The sequence below is a fragment of the Photinus pyralis genome, unplaced genomic scaffold (genome assembly GCF_008802855.1).
Source record: "Photinus pyralis isolate 1611_PpyrPB1 unplaced genomic scaffold, Ppyr1.3 Ppyr1.4_LG8, whole genome shotgun sequence".
NCBI lineage: Eukaryota > Metazoa > Arthropoda > Insecta > Coleoptera > Lampyridae > Photinus > Photinus pyralis.
Window position 1 is genome coordinate 8,994,192 of NW_022170819.1, and position 20,114 is coordinate 9,014,305.

The window sequence follows — 20,114 nt, forward strand, 5'->3', positions numbered from 1 at the left end:
TGTCGCAAAAATCAGGGTTGTTTTATTCAGAACATGCTGTATCTAGGAATTTTAAAACATAACTTTAGCACAAATAATTGAATTTTCGTAGATACGAAAAGATTGAATTAGCAGAATTCGGATCTGATTTCAAACGGAATTTTACATTTAATCCTATGCATTATTGAGATACATTTTAAGGGCACATTCAAAAAAGAAGAAAAAAACTTCCTGTATGTGACTCTTGCGATCTTTTGCACAATTATTGATATACTTTAATCAGTCTACGGAGTATCTTCTGCCCCCTGAGTAATATGTGATACACGCAGGAAAAGGATGTAGCAAATTATGATCAATTAATAATTAAAATTCTCCTGTAATTAAATACCACAATTTCGTAACATATTGTGGAATTGATTGGCTGTAATTACATATATAGTAAGGATGAAAAAAACTGAACTTAGTTTAAGCCAAACGCAAGTATGCGATCGTTCCCGTGCCGTAAATAAATGAAATACTTGTCGAAGAAGGTGATATTTGCAAAATTCAAGACGACGTTCCAGTGCATTGGGAACAGACGTGTCGTTTCCATTTGAAACCGAGAGAGGCGCAGCATCGGTTCCGAAGTTGCCTGATAAATTGATGTAAGCGCCGAGGCGAGTTGAGCTTGAGCCGGAAGAGGTAAATTCGATTTCATGACCACAGCGCCTTGCTCCTAAAATAAGGACCGATTTGTGACGGTATCAGAAAGAGTTTTGGGTCACTTACTGTGTCATTTCGGAATGTGCAGCCCTCAAAGTTGGAAGGAAGGAAGTTCAATTCACTTTGGGCTACGTTTACTACTAATACAAATGAAAGCCAGAGAGCTCCACGATGCGCCATTCTTTCTCTAGTAGCAGTTCACTTTTGATTAACGATGCTTATCGAATTTTGTTACGTATGCATTCAGTCATTGTCACAGTTTTTCCTTGGGCACAGAGTCACCTCGTCTCGATCTGTACTCGCGCATTTAATGGCACGGAGAAAGGATCTATAATCGAGTAGTGAGTATTATCGAGCCTAAACTGAAAAGGCCATCTCGTTTGTTTTTGGAAACTGTATTTCGATAATATGGCAATGAGTTGTAGTACCGTGCGCCACTGTTTAGCAACAATTCATATCCGTTCTAGTGTAGAATTGAGCAAAAACGTCGTTTTGTTATGCATCGGTAATCCGCCTTTGTCTACCTTTCGGTACCTTTATTAGATGTATGGAATGTGAAGGCCCAATCTATGAACTGGACAATAGCGAATACTTTCGTTGCCATGGTTTCAAGGATAGCAAACTGATTTTCAAGAAATACAGAAAATTTCTTTGGTAAAGAGAGATTTCAAAAAAATTGGGATCAGGAGGTCATAATAAATTAGACAGTGACAGGTAAAAAATTATTTCTTCCTGCGTTACTCGGATCCTGATATAATATACGGTTCTTGGAAAATACTTGGTATCAGAAGAGAGTTTTCCGATTTACCTGTTTCTTTGTTTCTGCAGCCTTGATTAAATAAATTTTTGATAACGATCTCGTGTAAAACATTTTATTCAGCAAACTAATATTTACTTCCACACTTCCTGCGGGTATGTGAACTTGTTACAGTAATGTTTAAACAAGTACAAATTGTGCACAACCCTTTTGCAGGTAAAGCGCATTTTTTTAAACACCCCTACGAAATGTCTTCCATAAATAAGAAAGTTGGCACTGCGCATGCGCAAAACCAAATTTGGAAAATGACACTACATTTGCTTTTATTCCAAGTGACTCTGTATCAAATTTTAAATCCCTCCATAAATAAGAAACTTAGCACTGCGCTTGCGCAAAACCAAATTTTGAAACTGGTGTTAAACTTTCTTTTATTCCAAGTGGCTATATATCAAATTTAATTTAAATGCCTCTGTAAATAAGAAAGTTGGCACTGCGCATGCGCAAAACGAAATTTTGAAACTGGCGTTAAATTTGGTTTTATTCCAAGTGGCTATGTATAAAATTTTATTTAAATGCCCAATGGTTATATTTCTTCCAATCGTCCCAATTGCCCTTTATAGGTACTTTCCTTTGACAATTCACTCTTAAGATAAAAGGAATTATAACCGATCACGCCAAGGGATCGAGGAGGAAGACTATGGTTAGTATAAATTAATTCCTTTCGTTGAGACCTTTCATTAGAGTACCATGAAGGAATAAACTAGTTGCACTCCCCCCCCCTTTCCCCTCCACCCCGTACTTTGATAAGAGGGCAGAAAGAAGGGTAGTAGTTTGTAGAAAATTGTTCCTTTTGTTGGGACCTTTAATTAGAATACAATGAGAGATAAAATTAATCTTGACCCCCCCCCCCTCCCAGGCCGTCTCACTGGAAAAGAAAAGATCGGCCGGAAGTTTGTTTTAACAAAATTTATTTCGACCTTTTCCCCCCCCCCCCCCCCCAATTTTCTAAAGTTTAACTTGGCACCACTAAAAGCATGCGTATGCAAAATCTGAGACCAATTGGTTGTCGTATGTGAAAGTTCTGCACGTTTTATTTTCAAAATCAGCATCTCAGGAAATAATTCGGGGGGGGGGGGGGGGGGGCTCGTAAACAGCGAAATTTGATGGCCGTCTGGCATACCTTCAAGGTATAGGATACCTACTGCAAAAAATTCCAGGACTCTAGAACCATTCCCCTAGAAGTAGTTCAGAACGGTAGAAGTGGGATCGGACGGACGGACCGACAAAACGCAAACAATAGCACATTTTTTTTAATTCTTAAAAAATGCGCTAAAAAATAAAGTGTGGATAGATGCCAATCAACAAACTGTCTCCTTCTTACATCTTTGGAGCCTTTTGATCCTCGCAAAGGACTTTTTAAGGAAAATTTTGGATCAGGAGAACCTGTTAACGTACACCTACTTACGTTTCTGTAATCTGGATGCAATATTTTTTAAAGAAACTCTTAATAGAAGTAGAAGTTAATTGGTAGATTGACCCCCCCCCCCCCTTTTTGAGTTAATAGGAAAAGAATTAGTGAGAGAAAGGGGGCGGATTCTTTCATAAAACCAATCAGGAACAGGTTATTTTGTTTTACGAGAGAACTCCGCCCACTTTCTCTCACTTCACTAATTCATTTCCTATGAGCTCAAGAATAAGGGCCCCGGTAGAAAATTGAATATCTTAAGAATTTAATAATTAATAATAGTAAACTTCCATTTTTGTCTTGATCGTTGTAATATACAGGGTGTCCCTAAAAGGTCTGTACAACGCGCTACCAGGGGTTCTTGGTATCAAAATAGGACGATTTAACCCAACTTACCTCTATCCAAAAGTGCCTCGGTAACACTCGCATGTATGGTGCATGCCATTCATCATGCCTAAATTTTTTTTTTTTCGTAAACCATCACAGATAGCGATATTCATCAAGAGACAAAAAATGCTTGCAAGTAAACTGTCTATCAGTGTCTAAAAATTCAGAACCGTCAAAATAGTAGTTAAAAAGTTTTAGACCTCTTCAGATGTGGATGGTCAGTATTTTACCACCTACATAGCAACTACAGTCAAAACGATGATATCACAAAGACCCTTTTTACATTAGACATTCACATCCCGAATTTCATTTTAATCGGCAAAACCATTTTCCGATAAAATAAAAATAACGATTTTTTTTTTAAATCTTTGGCGGTAGATAGCGTCTTACCGAGGCACTTTTGGTTAGAGGTAAGTTGGGTTAAATCGTCCTATTTTGATACCAAGAACCCCTGGTAGCGCGTTGTACAGACCTTTTAGGGACACCCTGTATAAGCATTTCTGAGTGAAAATTTGATATTGGAAAAGTGATCCTGGTAAATTAACTTTCATTATGGAATGTAGAAATTTTGAAATACAGAAAGGGGCGGAATTTCAAATGTATGAAATTGGATAAATTTTGAAGTCCAAGTTTTTGAAACTTGAAGTTTCTACAATTTCTAAATTTTTGAAATTTTTCGGATAGTTCTTTGAGTAGACTGTTGAAGTTTTGAAGTTTGGAGTTTTCGATGGATTTCATGGGTTCCATGAAGGTAATTCGTTTATTTGTTCTCTGTTTATTTAACTTTAGAAGCATAATGTGCAATAGATACACTGTTGAATTTGTAATTTAAAAAATGCCACCGTATACAAAGTGAATTTGAATTTGAATGAAATTGATAATTTGTCGGAGATGAAACGTAGAATAAAAGTTAGGGTAGAGGTTAAAAAGCGACAATGACAAACAGCCATTAGTTTTTCAGTATCTTTTAAAATAAATACAAAAACTGGAAAAATCAATAATCGGAAAAATTGCATTTTTTTTTAAAATATCAAAAATTTTTTAGGTACCGGGAATACTCCGAGCCGATCTGATAACAGGTATCCAGTGTGCTCAAAGTCAAGTTGGTACAATTGCTAACTTTGGTATTATTGCAGCTACGAATTTGCTTAATTACGCAATTGAAAACATTTCTTCTCACGACTGCAATGGTACGAGTATGAAAAAAAATCTGGTTATCAAGATATTCAATAAACTAATATTTTTTAATGGAACACCCTGTATGTCTTTACATATTTAAAAAGAAAACGAACTTCTAAATAAAAAAATGTTTAACACCAGTAAAACTCACTTTAGGCAGATAAAATAGGAAATATGCAAGAAAGTTTAAAATCCTTAATTATTTTGGTAATAATAATAAAGGAGATAGATACATGCCGTGAAGAAAATTATCTTTTACAATAAATCAAATTTTTACACCTCACATTTCTTCTGAAGACTAAACTAAATTTCAAAACAAATCAATTGGAGCTATTATTATTATTTTTTAAAGTTTCCCGCATATTTCCGCTTATTTTTTCGCTTGTTTAAAGTATCGAACGCCTGTGTTTTATACGAACTTGGCAATATACTTAAAACGTTAATTATTCACTGTAGGCTCTTTTAATTTGTTGGCGTGGTGTGGTGTATCAAAGCTAGAACAACGCCAGGCCACCCTGTATATGCCTTTAAGTTTATCGTCATAAGTTGGTTGGAATTTGGGATTGGATACAAGATTCGACCATATTAGTTCAATTAGAGCTCAATTTTGTTTCGTATCAGAATTATTGAGCATTTTGTTTAAATAATCGCTTGTATTTTCTTTATTTAATTGTAAAAAAATTATGTTTGTCAAGATTAAGATTATTCTTTTGTAACATTGCTGCGTAGGCTAATTAGTTTCCAGATAAGCACGTCGATAAGAAAACAAGGGCATTTTGTAAAGTTTTGTGGAAGAAAGTCAAAGAGTGTATATATAGATTTATAGATTTAATTGTGACACCCTGTATAATATGGTTGTGTTACCATAATGAACTTTGCGTGTGAGTACGATCTCCGCCTAATCGAACCGCGATCGATAGCACCAAAACAGAGAGACTAAAAGGAACATGCCCACCATCCAAAGGTTCTTATTGAACCTTCTCCAATAGAAAAAGTTCCAAAGTAGTCAAAGGAATTCTTAAAAAGTTATTACGTAGTCCCAGTGTTCTCCTGTCACTTGATTAATTTTTGTAATACTGACACTTTTATCATAGATCTTAGTCATTTTTGAATTCTACTTCTTAACTATTTTTTTCTTTACAGAGTGTTGCGGATACGCGCTTCCCTTCCAAAGATCTTAGATGATTTATGGTACGTAGTCATTTTTGGGATATTTTATAGTGAATTTCGTGTAATTTTCTTACTAAAGATATTTTTTAATTGTACACATACGAATGAAAATTTCAAACAAACATTAGCAATAACACTTAAATGAGAATTTCATTATTGTGACCTTACAAATTTCAACAGCCACCTACCCACTACTCAAAAAAGCTATGAAAGCTTCAAAATTACTCAAATGTTAAGCTGAGCTCATTAAAAGTACTGAAAAATGTCGCACCAAAAACCCAAAAATGCATGAGTCAATGACCTTGATAGCTGGGGAAAGGCAAAATTAAAAAAGTATGCTACCAAGCTACTTACTTTAGATTTACGGTCAGTGGCGTAGCTCTGCAGGACCAAGGGGGGCATATTTTTTCTAAAGGCAACTACTAGTTTTTATTACATGTTAAAGAGTACACTTTTTTGGATATAGCAGCATAAAAGGTAAGAATAAGAGATAAAAAAGGATGCCTCCTTTGTCATGCATAAGTACGCCACTGTCCACAAATTTAAAGAACGTAGATTGGTAGAAAACTTTATACTTCTGGATACCATAAAAAGAGTATCTAGTTAGGTCATTATCCCACTTCTGATAATTGAAAAACATAGTTCGCTAGGATGCCTCCTCATCACTTACGTCACAAGTTTCTATTACGATTACATAATTTAAAAATCGCATCGATTTTTCCCGTTAAGAAAGACCTACCTGAAAATACGATTATAAATTCTGTCAAACGTAAAAAAGTCAACGCTGTAAACGAAGTGTGAAGCCCGATTATGTTTAAACATATGGTAATTCCATATCGCCTAATCAATTAAGTGTAAAATTACCAGGCGATTTATCTTTAAATTGATACGATCTCTTAGAAAAAGAAATGTGGTGTGAAAATTAACTTGTGATTAATTACGATTCGCATCGATTTCATTGGATCCATTGCCGAACCCGCTAGAAAAATGTAATTTAGTGGAAAAAAAAACTGTTGCGTTCGTTAAAAAGTTTACGGTGTCGCGCGTAAATTAGAAACTTGACATTTAAATCTATCGAGCACTTGTAGTTAGTTTGTTAACAGATCTATTAATACCGGGTGGGGAAAAAGTGCAGACTTGCATGTTGCAGCGAAATCTTACTCAAGAGTTGGTTTGAATTGCATTCTGTCGATTTTTAAGGTAGATAAATAAATCAGGTGGCGTGATTTTATTACACACGTATAACTTGGTGTCATTATGTAAAATATAATAACAACAAATAAAGTATCATAAAAGCGGTTTATTGGCTAATAATTCTAGCATCACTGACAGGCCGAGTTAGAATCGGTGAGAAGTTTAAATTAAGGGTGCGCAGCGGGTCGTGCAAATAACCTCACTGTGAGGTAAATTCATGGTTAGGTACTTTAAAAATATGTTTTATGGTGTGAAGTGCAAAGTGTTATTAAATGGCTTAATTTAGTTTATTGTTACATTATTTCTAAATTCGTTACGTTTCCCACAGAAATTCGCACCACAGGTGGATTAGCCTAACACTCATAATTCGTGCCCAAGTACGAGTACAAAAAAGACAGGAAAGTGTCTATCCTTTGAAATGGAAAGCGAAATTCCCTTGGAATTAGCGAATTCCTTAAAGGTTGTAGCCAAATGGGGATAGATTTGGTGTCTCGAAGTACAATGTAATCCAAATTTTGTTCGACTAAGAAAATCGCAGCTTTTCTAAACTACCCTAATCAATGAAAGCAAACACAAACTACCTACTATCAGATGTTATATCATTCTTCCTCTTCTTCTTTTTTCTCTTTCTCCATGTTAAAATCTTTCTACTTCTCATTCTTTTACATTTTTTCTCCTTCAACTGGTTCTTTTCTGAAAATTTTCCCGGTTCTCTTTCATTTTTTCTCTTCATAAAAATCTTCATTTCTTCCACACATAATATTTTTCTAACGGCACCCCCCAACCTAACATGCTTTGTGACGTTCAAACAGACCTGGCAACGGCTTCAAAATTCACTTGAACTCAGCAGCAGCTTGTGTCGTTTCGCTAAAGTGGTGGTTCAACTCTTCTTGGTCTTCTTTCTGTGCCACCTTCTCCTGGATGTCCCTCTGAAGTTTCTAGCTTGACTCTTGTAGCTTTGGTGCTCTCTAATTCTTCTACTTTATTTGTCATTTCGGCTACCCTCTTCCTACTAATTTCTTCAGTTTACTGTTCTACCTCCTCCAACTTTCCTATAAGAAGTAGGTTATTCCTTATCTTCAGGTATACTACCACAGCCTTTGCTTTCTTAGATTTCTTCCTTAAGCCGTTGTAGTTGCATCAGCCTACTTAATCTTTTTCTTCTCTTCCGTTTATCCAAATTTCGTTTGTTGTTGGCACAGTGTGGGTGTGGTAGCCTAATACGAACTTTTCCCTGAGCATACTCCGACCAATATTGGCTCATGAAGTCTTCTTTAAATTCCGCCCACGAATTTCATTTGTTCCTTTTTAACTCGCTTCAGATTTTGGCCTTGGTTTCCATCTCCTTTGTACATTTTAACTTTGCTTGATCTTTAGGGTCAAAGTTTTCCAAATCTTAGGGCGGATCTCGTTATCTCGCCCCCAAGTTTGGCGCAAATTATAACGGGTAGTTACAAAACCAAGACTGAAGTGCCCGATCCTACTAACAATTTTAATTTTAGAATAAAGTTACTTTCTCACAAAAAGTGTTGCCGTGGGCTAGCTCAAAGTAACCCACATTTTTAAACACAACTTTTCCAGGGGAGTGGACCTTTTGCTCTATGACTATAAAAATTAAAATCATCGCATTTCTACTTTATACCACTTAACCGCAAATAAAAAGTTATTTACATATAACTTCTTGAAATATTTTGACTTTCCTCAATGGAAACTTTTTGTATACATCACCATACACGAACGTCATAGCGTTTTCATATGCCCTTTTCAATTCTTGTTAAACTCTACGGATGTATATTAGTCGTCTTCTGTTCGCTTATCTATCATTCTTTTCAATTTTTTTTTACTCTTTAATTTTTGACACCTATACATTTTCGACCCTCGTCTTTGAATTTTGATATTTTATATTTCTTAGAATTTTTTTAACAAATATTTTAATTATTTTTGAAATTTTCGAAATTACTTTATGATGCAGTACTTATTATTTCTACTTTGTCTAATTTTTTAGCGGATTTTTTTAAGAATTAAGCAAAATGTGCTATTGTTTGCGTTATTAGCGCATTTTTTTAGAATTAAAAAAAAATGTGCTATTGTTTGCGTTTTGTTCGTCCATCCGTCCGTCCGTCCATCTGGACCCACTTCTACCATTTTGAACTACTTCTAGGGAAATGGTCCTACAGTCCTGGAATTTTTGCAGTAGGTAGGCTATATCTTGAAGGTGTGCCAGACTGCCATCAAATTTCGCTGTCTAAAAGCCCCCCCCCCCCGAATTATTTCCTGATATGCTGTTTTTGAAAGTAAAACGTGCATAGCTTTTACATACGTAAATACGCATGTGTTTAGTGGTGCTAACTTAAACTTTAGGACATGGGTGGGGGGGGGGGGATACATCTTCTATCCTTCATGGTATTCTAATGAGGTCTCATCGAAATAAATTGGTTTGTACTATAACTATAACTATAACTTTCCCGTGCGACTCTTTTTCGAGATCAGTGAGCGACGGGGCCTGAAAGGGGGGGGGGTAATTTTATCTCTCATTGTATTCTAATTAAAGGTCTCAACGAAAGAACCGTTTTCTACCAACTACAGCCCTTCTTTCTGTCCGCTTATCAAAGTACGGGTTGGGGGGAGGGGGTGGAACTAGTTTTAGCCTTCATGGTACTCTAATGAAAGGTCTCAACGAAAGGAATTAATTTCTACCAACCATAGCCCTCCTCGTCGACCTCTTATCGTGATCGGATATATTCCTTTATACCCCAAGAACAGATTGTCAGAAGAGGGTACTCACAAAGGGCGATTGAGACGTCTGCAAGAAATATATCCATGGTTGATGTCAAAACAAAAGCTATTTCGGTTAAAAAAAATGCGCTCTATCTGCACAATTTATACTTGTTTTAAATTTGCGGACTTTTGTATACGCGAAACCTCATAGTTCTTCTTTTATGGCCTACGGTGTTATTGATTAAATTTGATCGATTGAAATCAATTTTACGAACTAGGCAATTTAGTTAATCAATTATTTTGACAAGTGAGTATATTATCAAATAAGTCTTATGATAGGATCATTAATCAATTTGACATTTAATTTCCATGTAAACAAATGTATTCATATAAAGGAACTGTACCTGAGACGGATAATTCAACTTGTTTATTTTAGCACTCACCTTCTCCTACACTCAGACCTCCTAGGCTAGGTGATAGTATTAGGACCCTAGATTTGACGTTGTGCTTGTAGGACTGTCAATTTTATTGGAAGTAGCACAGAGACAAGGTTAAATTAAAGTCATCGTAAGAGTTAATTACATTTATTCTTTAATTAACATTTTGGAAATGAACGCTTCTTCATCTCAAAATTAAGGCACTATTTGACCCTTCTGTCAGCAGCACTAAACCCACCAAAACCAGTATAACTTTTTTCGAAGCACTTCAATGCATATTCGTGAAGTGATACAATTAATATACGAGTCAATTAAAAGAGGGAAATCAATGGCATTAATTCAGTTAAATTAATATAAATTACTAGTACCTTGCGGATTAGCAAACTGAATTCCATTTGTAATTAGAAATAATTGACAGTCGAACGCATAGTTTCGCGGGGCTTAATTTTAGTTCATTAATAATGAGGCACATACGCACGCAAATATGAAGTCCCTTTCTAACTAACGCCCCCATCTGTTGCATTTATTCATATCAAACCACGCACAGATTTATATAGGATTATTAGATGGGTCCGTGAAGTGAGCTGACCATGAAAAGCACAAACAACGGATTTAGGTTTAATCGTTTGTGCTTCGTTTGTGCTCGTTTGTGCCGTATAAAGTAAGTCAGCAAAACCAACCATACAAAAATTATGGGCAATTCAAAATGGTCAGCTGACTTCACGCACGAAATTAAAGCACAAACGACGGGTTTAATCGCAATCGTTTGTGCTTCGTTTGTGCTCGTTTGTGCCTTATAAAGTAAGTCAGCAAAACCAACCATACAACAATTATGGACAATTCAAAATGGTCAGCTGACTTCACGCACGAAATTAAAGCACAAACGACGGGTTTAATTGCAATCGTTTGTGCTGCGTTTGTGCTCGTTTGTGCCGTATAACAAAAGTCAGCAAAACCAACCATACAACAATTATGGACAATTCAAAATGGTCAGCTGACTTCACGCATGAAATTAAAGCACAAACGACGGGTTTAATCGCAATCGTTTGTGCTTCGTTTGTGCTCGTTTGTGCCTTAAAAGTAAGTCAGCAAAACCAACCATACAACAATTATGGACAATTCAAAATGGTGTACTTTTGTACTTTTCGTAAGCGCCACCTTAAGTCGGAAATCGTTAACATCTTTTCTTTATAAAGTTTTTCATATTTTTTTGAATTTATTTCTTTATTATAGGAGTGTAGTGTAGGTAATAAGAAATCAAACTTGGCGTTATGCTTATGTTTTCTAAAGCTACCGATTTCGGCCTATGGCCATCATCAGGGTGTGGTAAAATGTTTTATAGATTTATAATATAAGTACCGTCAAATAGTTAAAGCTAATAAGTTGAAACAATAGTGGTAAAATTTTGGCATATCTAATGTAGTAAAAGTCTGAAATGAAAAGCAGTAAATTGTGACTATATATTAAATAAGTTTAAACATTTAAACAGCAGTATTGTTTCAACTTATTAACTTTAACTATTTGACGGTACGTATATTATAAATCTCTATCAGAATCGTAATAATTAGAACATTTTAGCACAGCCTTTGGAAAATTTAAGCATAACCCCAAATAGGACTTCTTATTACCTACACTCCTATAAATCGTTAACACTATTTAATGGAAAAGCAAAATATTATATTGTATTTCTTCATAAAACTTTACATACAGTTATATATTATGTACAATTACTTAAATACGTTAAATAATAAGTCTTTACACTATGGTTAAATCTACAGCTGTTTGAATTCGTGCATCTTATGTTAGGTGTGCTGCAATTTTGTGCATGCATTATATCTATAATTGTGTAGGTATTACAGGTTCTCTTAAAGACTTATTATATCGGACATACCGGCAAAAACTAAACTCAAACAATTGTACCTGAAGCCCCCGTTTGCGCTTTCATTTTCGTCCGTGAAGTCAGCTGACCATTTTGAATTGCCCATAATTTTTGTATGGTTAGTTTTGCTGACTTTTGTTATACGGCACAAACGAGCACAAACGAAGCACAAACGATTGCAATTAAACCCGTCGTTTGTGCTTTAATTTCGTGCGTGAAGTCAGCTGACCATTTTGAATGGTCCATAATTTTTGAATGGTTGGTTTTGCTGACTTACTTTATACGGCACAAACGAGCACAAACGAAGCACAAACGATTAAACTTAAATCCGTTGTTTGTGCTTTTCATGGCCAGCTCACTTCACGGACCCTTATCAGATACTTTCAAATGTTATATCTCCAATTCAATTAATTAATATTAATTGAAATGAATTTATCTTGTAGTGAAATATTCCGATAGTGGGTTCGCACTAAATGTAAAAAAGTGCTCCTAAACTGCACATTTCTATACGCTTCCCCTATCAAGGTGTATGTTAGACTTCCTACCTGAACGCTCCAAGAGTTCCAAGAATATCCACTCCCTAGAATCACATAAAATTAGGCCTTTTATTGCTTTTGTCGCATAACCACCGAATTCTGTGTATTTAGTCACGGCCTCCAGTTATTCTTATATGTAATGTATGACCTATGAATCCCATCGTCCGTTTAAACGTTTTGTTTTCATGAAACGGGGACGCACTTTACTCATATAGGCATCTAAAATCAAAACGACAACGAATTTCTTATTTCGATTAAGTAAGTTACTTTGTTTCCTACGCATGAAATTTACGAAACGTCACATTTAGATATTCAAATCTAAAGTTATGCATATTTATTAATCCTGGATCACTTCAGAACTTACTGGTTAGATAATTGATACATATTGAAACATGCCCAAGAAATGAACTTGGCGCATCTTTGCTTAGATCAAGTAATCACTTTAACCTCAAAGGTAGATAATGTGAAACAGATGCTTGTGCATTCTAATGACATCTGCCATTCTTATTTCAAATGGGACGCGGAGCACAATATAAAATGACGTTCAGAACATATGACAACGGTCTCTATGGAAACGACCGCGACGGCAGGACGTAAGGTTGTTATTTTTGACGTCTAAATTCAGAATTGTCAAAAGCTTTACAATGATTTATATGGATTCTGCCATAAAACAAAGTTTTGTACTATACATGACTATAAAGAGAAAAAAATCATCTCGTGGACTATAAATTATCCATGATTATCAATCGAGTCCCCTGTTGTTGATTTTAATCGCACAAATTTTGATACTCTGTCGTTTATTGAATCAAATTGTTCAATACTCTCAATGTTACTAATGCTACGCGCACACCTATAACTAATGCAACGTAATTACTTGGCGTTAAACAAATTAGCATCTACAATAATATGACTTTGTAGTTGATTAAGCGTATATAATCCTCCACTTAAGACACGTATACAACTTAAACAGTTAAGAAAGTGTAAACAAACCGGTAAGCTCTCCTTCTAACATTTGTTTACAACCGTTGCTAATTACGCTCGAATTAAAATAATACTTTTTTGTAAAATACACGAGCGTATCCATATTATATGCATGCGGATAAAATGTAACTATATTAATATTAAAAGTCTCATTACCCGATGGCTTTTCTGCATTAATTTTCATACGAAATTGCCACAAACCTTTATGTAGGTGTTTGAGAGGAAGAGAAGGTAATCGCGTAACAACTTTATTTTAAAAAAAGGTAGGGACGCTTTCCATAAACAGGTTAATACGTGATAAGATCGTAGTTTAATTAGAGCCGCAACGTCGTTGGTTATCTTGCAGGAAATTGAGCGGAATTCACTACTTACACCTTGTTTTTATTAAAAATTCGCGTACTTTAACTTAACTTAACTAGCTGTGGCTCATTTAACTACAACGCTTTTACATAGCCTAAATAGTTATGAGATCCGTAATTTTGACGGTCATGTTCTTCTACTGTGACGGCAGGCGTTTACCAAAACTTCAACAAACCATTCAGTTGGTTTGCCCACGTCCATACTGACACTGCGTATCCTTAAATGTGTGATCACCGCGTAATTTTAGATAAGTGGAATTTTTTGAAAGCTTTTGAGAAGTGCTGGTCACCCCGCGGATGGTTATGTGGGCCAGCCGGACCCGCAATATAATTACTTTATTTAATTCGATAAGAAGTTTAAATTGATTGAAATTTGCAGGAGTGCATTGTTTGGACGTAATATTGTGCAGGTTGTGATAAAATTGATGTGTTCGATAAGCGAGCGTATAATACGAGTTTATAAGTTCGAGAATGTGCGCGTCTTATGAAATGTGAAACTGGAACGCGATAAGTGATTTCATAAAATCGTGGAGTGAAGAAAGAATGATTGAAAAGGCACCGTTGATACATTCGTGATTTCATTAGCGTTTTTAATTCTGAATTGCGGTTTGGGTCATGGATATACAGTTTTGAAGAATTTGTGGTTGGGTGTTTGTGTTTTACCGGTATCCGTTTTACCGTCCTTCAAGTATCGCGTATCTCCCATTTACCGCGTTAACCAGATAAAGTCGTTTGGAAGGACGGGTGAGTTGCAAAATTATTATCTTAACTAAGGAGCTCTCTCTTCCCATCGCCAATAGAAGACGTGGAAACATTACCATTTTTGTTTCTCTATTGTTATTTTACGTACATTAAATTTGCCCTGGAGTTATTGTTATTGCTCTCAAAAAATCTTCACTCGTGTTTGCGAACACAGTAAATTTTGAGTTTTATGTTAGTTTGTGCAAGCCGTTAATAGTTTCCAAGAGGAAAAACAACACCGAGATACAAATTCAAATAAAACAAGCCTTTAGTAGTAAATAACCCATTTTTGAATATGCCCCCAAAAACAAACATCAGTTGATCTACTTTCTCCTTCGCCCAAAGCCAACATGAGCAAATCGAAATGATGGGCATTGATCGTTTTCTGCGAGTGGGTGAGCTAAACTGTTAATCGGTGGTAAGTACTCCTGGAGCCCTGGAAAAAACCGCTTGATTTATGCATTAAGGAACGCGGCTTTTCACACACTGCTATCTGTGAACCAACACTTGACCTGTGCCGCAACATCATCCGTACCTTCCCTATTTGGTCTTGTCTCCTTTCCCAAAAACCAAGGCGCTGTTTAGTTTAACACTCTGGAATCCTTTAAACAAAACAGCTCTACAGCTGGTAGCCTACAGCACTGCTTCCTCCAATGGCAAATTCGGATATTTTACAATAAATCAGCGCCAGTTCTGTCATTCAATAGCCAAACCACCTAGTTAAAGACCCTTGAGCTTTATATTTTTGAGATTCTTCTTGATATTCTTGAAATTTTGAATGAACGGACCGTCTCGAGCGCCACCAGTGGATATGGCCTTGCTCCTGGTCAAGGTAGGCGGTACTACGGGTTTGCGAAACAGTCTCGGAAGCCTCGGGTAAACTCAATCAAAGTAAACGGCAGCTCCATGAATTGAACGGGTTCAGCAAATGGCGGATACCATTTCGGAAGCACTAAAACAAAATTACCCCGAATGAACTATACGGCAAGTTTCCTAGCGAGAATCAAAGCAACAAACCACGAATTAATTAGCGGTGTCTACGTAAAAGCCAATGCAGGAAAGCGAGACAATATCTCCCCTTATAATTAATGGAACAGAAGTAGCAACAAGTTTCCTTCGCAATTAAACAGAGCCGGTTTTTCCAACCAGTCCAGTGCATTCGGTAAAGAACGTCCAAAAATTACGTCCTAAAATTCTGTAGTTAGTCGTAAAATTTAAATTAATTGAGAGCACTTCTTTTGGGACCACTTACGACTTAATCGGATGCTATTTCTGCAACTTTTTAAACTCGCTACTGTTAATTATACTCACTTCGTGGTAGACGAATATTTTAAATTCATACTTCCAATTGACTCCCATTGACAAAAGCTCTTGGACACAACAAAGATAATTAAAATATCGTGACGGGAACGGTTGCAAACGGCGAATTAATTACAGCTTTTGTTTACTGTAACGTCGGCTGAAAAACAATTATAAAAATTAAATCTATTACCTTTAACTTCTACCTTCAAGTCCTAGAACCCACGCATATACTTTCGGCGCGACACTTTTCACAACGAAACGCCTTCAGATACCGGGTGTTCACGTACCGGGTGGCCATGAAAGTATGTAAACTTCAAGCCGGAAAATAGGTGCTTTGTTTACTTTTGGTGTTTTTGTTTAATTTTTCAAGTTCTTTCACACAACATTGACATCACTTTAATACCTTCTTCGCAACCCCTTTACGTCTCCTTCTTTAAGTTGTTTTTCTGCACGCCACTGCCACACATATTTCACGCTTTTGTCTATCTTCACGTATCCTTCCACGCTCCTTTACCACATTCTCTTCCTACAGATTTCCCACTTCCTTCAAGCTTTCGAAATGCGCCCTTTAAACCTTTTTCTCTTCTCCTTCCCCCTGCTTCATGTATTCCTCAGTCATCCTCCCTATAACGCTTCCTTCTCGGGTTTCTCAGGCTTTTGCCCTGTACCTTAATTTCCGACTTCATCGCGCTGTTTACTTTTACATTTTGTTCCTTTACCACGCTGTTCTTTTATGTGTTCATCTTTCGCAGGTTTTCAAGCTTTTTCTACATCTCTTTTTCTTACTGCATCATTTTTTATTTTCCTTCTCCTTTTACATTGTCCTTTGCGCTCCCTTTATACAACCCATATGCTTTCTTCGGTTTTGTACCACCTTCAGGTTCAGCTACGTTCTTCGGTTTCTTATTTTTTGCAAATTCCCCTCGCAATTATCTTAATCTCATCTCGTTTAAATCTTGATTGCACCTTCTCCACGCCCGCTCTTTTTTCGACAACATTCACCCCATCAGGATCCTAAAATATCGGTATTGTATTTTCTAAAGGAGAAGGATGCTTAAGTACTCAGCAAGATTTTTAATATTTTCATTTTAGGTCAGTCGGTAGTATAATACAAATTGGAGTTATTTGACTGAAGCTAATCACTTCACTAATTCACTTCGGTTTTTCCTTTCTTAACAAAATACTGCGTCTTTGAGACAATTAGCATGTGCTTATCTTGAAACTAATTAGCCCACGCTCTTATCACAGTGATCGGAGAAAAACATGAGATAAACTTTTACAAATACTACTTAGATAATTCACAACTCACAACCAGTTCCTTAACATGCGTTTCAAATTTACAATCACCAAAACGAAAAAGACAAAACAATTATTTAAACAAATTCAAACAATTAAATAATTCTAATGCAACATTGTCCTCGAGTTCAATAAATATGACAGAGATTGTGCATAATCCCAAATCAACATTTAATGTTAAAAACAAATGAATTTCGACATACAGGGTGACCCATCATTACTACATGTGCCGGAGCCTTAAATGGCGTAGTGTACACAACAATACATACCCTACAATACTTTTGATTACTAAACAAGTAAACACATTATCGGTATATATTTTATTTGCAAAACGCATTGCCTTTTTACCAATTACCTCATGCTCGATTGTTGCAATTATTTAAGAACGCAAATGTAATCCTTGTAGGAGAAACTCAATAATTAATACAAATTACTAGATTAAAAAGAAATTCTAATGAACTTTGGGTAATTTTCGTAATAAATTCAATTCGTCACGCGTTAAAAAATATCCGACACTCAAATTTCTAATTGGTCAAGTCGACATCAATAATAATAATAACTTAATTAACTCTGATTGTTTAATTAACATATTAAGTGATATCGCCTCGAGTACGCGCAGCCGAATTATTTAATAAGATGTATCCTAGCGTTGATATTTTATTAAATGGGAAATGTGGAATGGCTTTTTAATGCGGGCTTGGCGAAGTATTTTCACCTGGTTAATTATAACATTCCGCAAAGAGTCCTACTTGTGACCAACGATCACCCGAGGATATTTATTATGTAATTGACGAGCGACTAAGTACGCTTCGCCCGGGAGAAAAAAAAACGTTAATTTATTGCTTCATCGTAAACTGCCTAATTTAATTGAGGAAAATTGCAGGCTTTAGGATAGGAAAAAGTGCTTTCGTGCATGAATCGTGTACCTATCTCACTTTGTTTGGGTGTGTAACATCTAATATGAATGAATGGATGTGGACCGAACTCATACATGTCTTAGGGATACAACGATTCTTCGTTCAAATAAGGTTAGCCAGCAAAAATTGTACCCTAGAGTCCTGTAGGTGATTTATTCAAATAAGCGACGCATAGACACTAGATACTAGAGGCCACCTATGATACAGAATTCAATAGAAATAAGCATTTGAAGCAGTGACAGTATCAGCGAATCTTCCTTCAATTTCTCCAATGGACATTATCAAACTCCTTAATTAATTTACCAAATTTTAAAAGCACACGAAATGAACTTTGGGAGTGGATATATAAAATTACACGCAATTGAACATGAGACTTCTCTCTTCGTCGTTAAAGGGTTCGAAAAAACGCACGACTTGTAGGATATTACAATAATAAAAATATTCTACGACTACCAATCAAATTCGAATTAATGAACTTGGACCACAGCGTCCGAATAAACAAGCATCAAAATGCTTAAATCTGACTTACAGTTTTAATATCCCAATAGGATCCGAACACAGCACTAATTACGACAGGATATAATGCACTGCAACGAAAGTGATCTTCTTAAATCCATTCCCAAAATAGGTTGATACTCGTTGATTGTAGTATCTGGCTGCACACAAAAAAAATACACCACCGATAACTCGAATGGCTATCCGACTTAGGTAGACAACAACTTCAATGAGCAGTTATACTCCACACGTACTCGATTTTCTGCGACAAACCGACGAATAACAAAATCAAGCTTGAACATGGCGAAAAGGCTTCTTCTATCAAGCAAACGGGCCTCGAACTTCCTTTTCTTACAGCGGAAACGTACCTCGACTGCCAATAATGGCAATGCCACTAACGGACCGCAACTCGGGCTCGAACTTGTCGGAAGTGTGTTTTGTCGACGCGTCCTGTAGTATTTAAACGGATTTTTCTCCTTAGATTGTATCAAAAATTTGAAAACCAATTGGCACCCCTTGATAAGTCGATCAAACAATCAAACTTGTCACATGACGTGGAATTCTCGTATATTTTACGATTAAAAATCCACCGCATCTCCTAGACAAATCACATTAATCTATTTTAAAATTGACTAAATACCCAGTAAATCAAATGGAAGCTGTCACAAATGCATTAAAGAACAAATTGAAAGTGGAAAAAATTGAGATACAAATTTTCTTAACCTTATTACGTCTAGGAATTACTCTTTCTTTTACAAAGAAATAAACAACTTGACAACAGGCTGAATTCACAAAATCGTTTTGTTTATTCAAAAATAATCCCACACAATGATTAGTATGAATTGTAATGAACATTTAATTAATAACTAAACCACCCGGATTCATTCCAGATGCCTAGATCCAAACCTCAACGTCCCAACTCGACATTGTTTACACAGCAATATGTCTCGTCCAGACGATTCATTTTGCTTTTGTGAGTATTTTACTCCGATAAACCGTTTTCGAGGTATTCGCTGTTAAAGTTTTTACATTACCAATGAATATATTTCTTGCAGACGTCCTGATCGCCCTTTGTGAGTACCCTCTTTCGACATTCAGATCTTAAAATATAAGGAATTATAAGCGATCCGTAGAATAAGTCTTGGAGGAAAGCGATAGAATTCCATGAAGGGATGATATGTGTTTACTACACCCCCCCCCCGCCCCATTCCCAAAAGTTTTACATGATACACTAGAGGCATAGTATGCAAAATATAAGACAAATTGGTAGTTCGATCCAAAAGTTATCCACCTTTCACTTTCAGAAACAGCATCTCGGGAAACAATTACTGGGGGTGGCACCCCTTAAGGCAACAAATTTGGAAAGCCGTCCGACTCCCTGACAAATTCGTAGAAGAAAAGGTATCCGACAGTTAGATCCATGTTACAGTCCGTATCATCCTATCGCTTCATGAAACATTGTTGCCAGGAATACTCACCCCGAACCTGTTTTGTATCAACATCGTCACCTGTAGAAAGAAATTTTTTCACATAAGATACCGTTATTTTATTTAGGAAATTTTAAAAAGTCATAAATTATAATTTTGATTGACGTTTAAAAAGGCTTAAGTAAGATTCGAA

The 20,114-nt window shown here is 36.1% G+C and overlaps 1 protein-coding gene across 1 annotated transcript; it reads right to left on the reverse strand.

Moving 5' to 3' along the window:
- Nucleotides 1–335: 335 nt before the first annotated feature.
- Nucleotides 336–872, reverse strand: LOC116178859. The gene is made up of 2 exons (XM_031498488.1): nucleotides 748–872; nucleotides 336–694 (listed from the first exon to the last, which is right to left on the reverse strand). The coding sequence occupies exons 1-2, from the start codon at nucleotides 859–861 to the stop codon at nucleotides 440–442; spliced, it is 369 nt and encodes a 122-aa protein (XP_031354348.1). The 5' UTR covers nucleotides 862–872; the 3' UTR covers nucleotides 336–439.
- Nucleotides 873–20,114: the final 19,242 nt, after the last annotated feature.

Excerpts from the sequence above, each read along its gene's own strand:
- LOC116178859 (XM_031498488.1), bottom strand. The coding sequence starts at position 861 with ATGGCGCATCGTGGAGCTCTCTGGCTTTCATTTGTATTAGTAGTAAAC. Across the intron at positions 695-747 it reads GCACATTCCGAAATGACACA|GAGCAAGGCGCTGTGGTCAT; the intron begins GTAAGTGACCCA and ends TCCTTATTTTAG.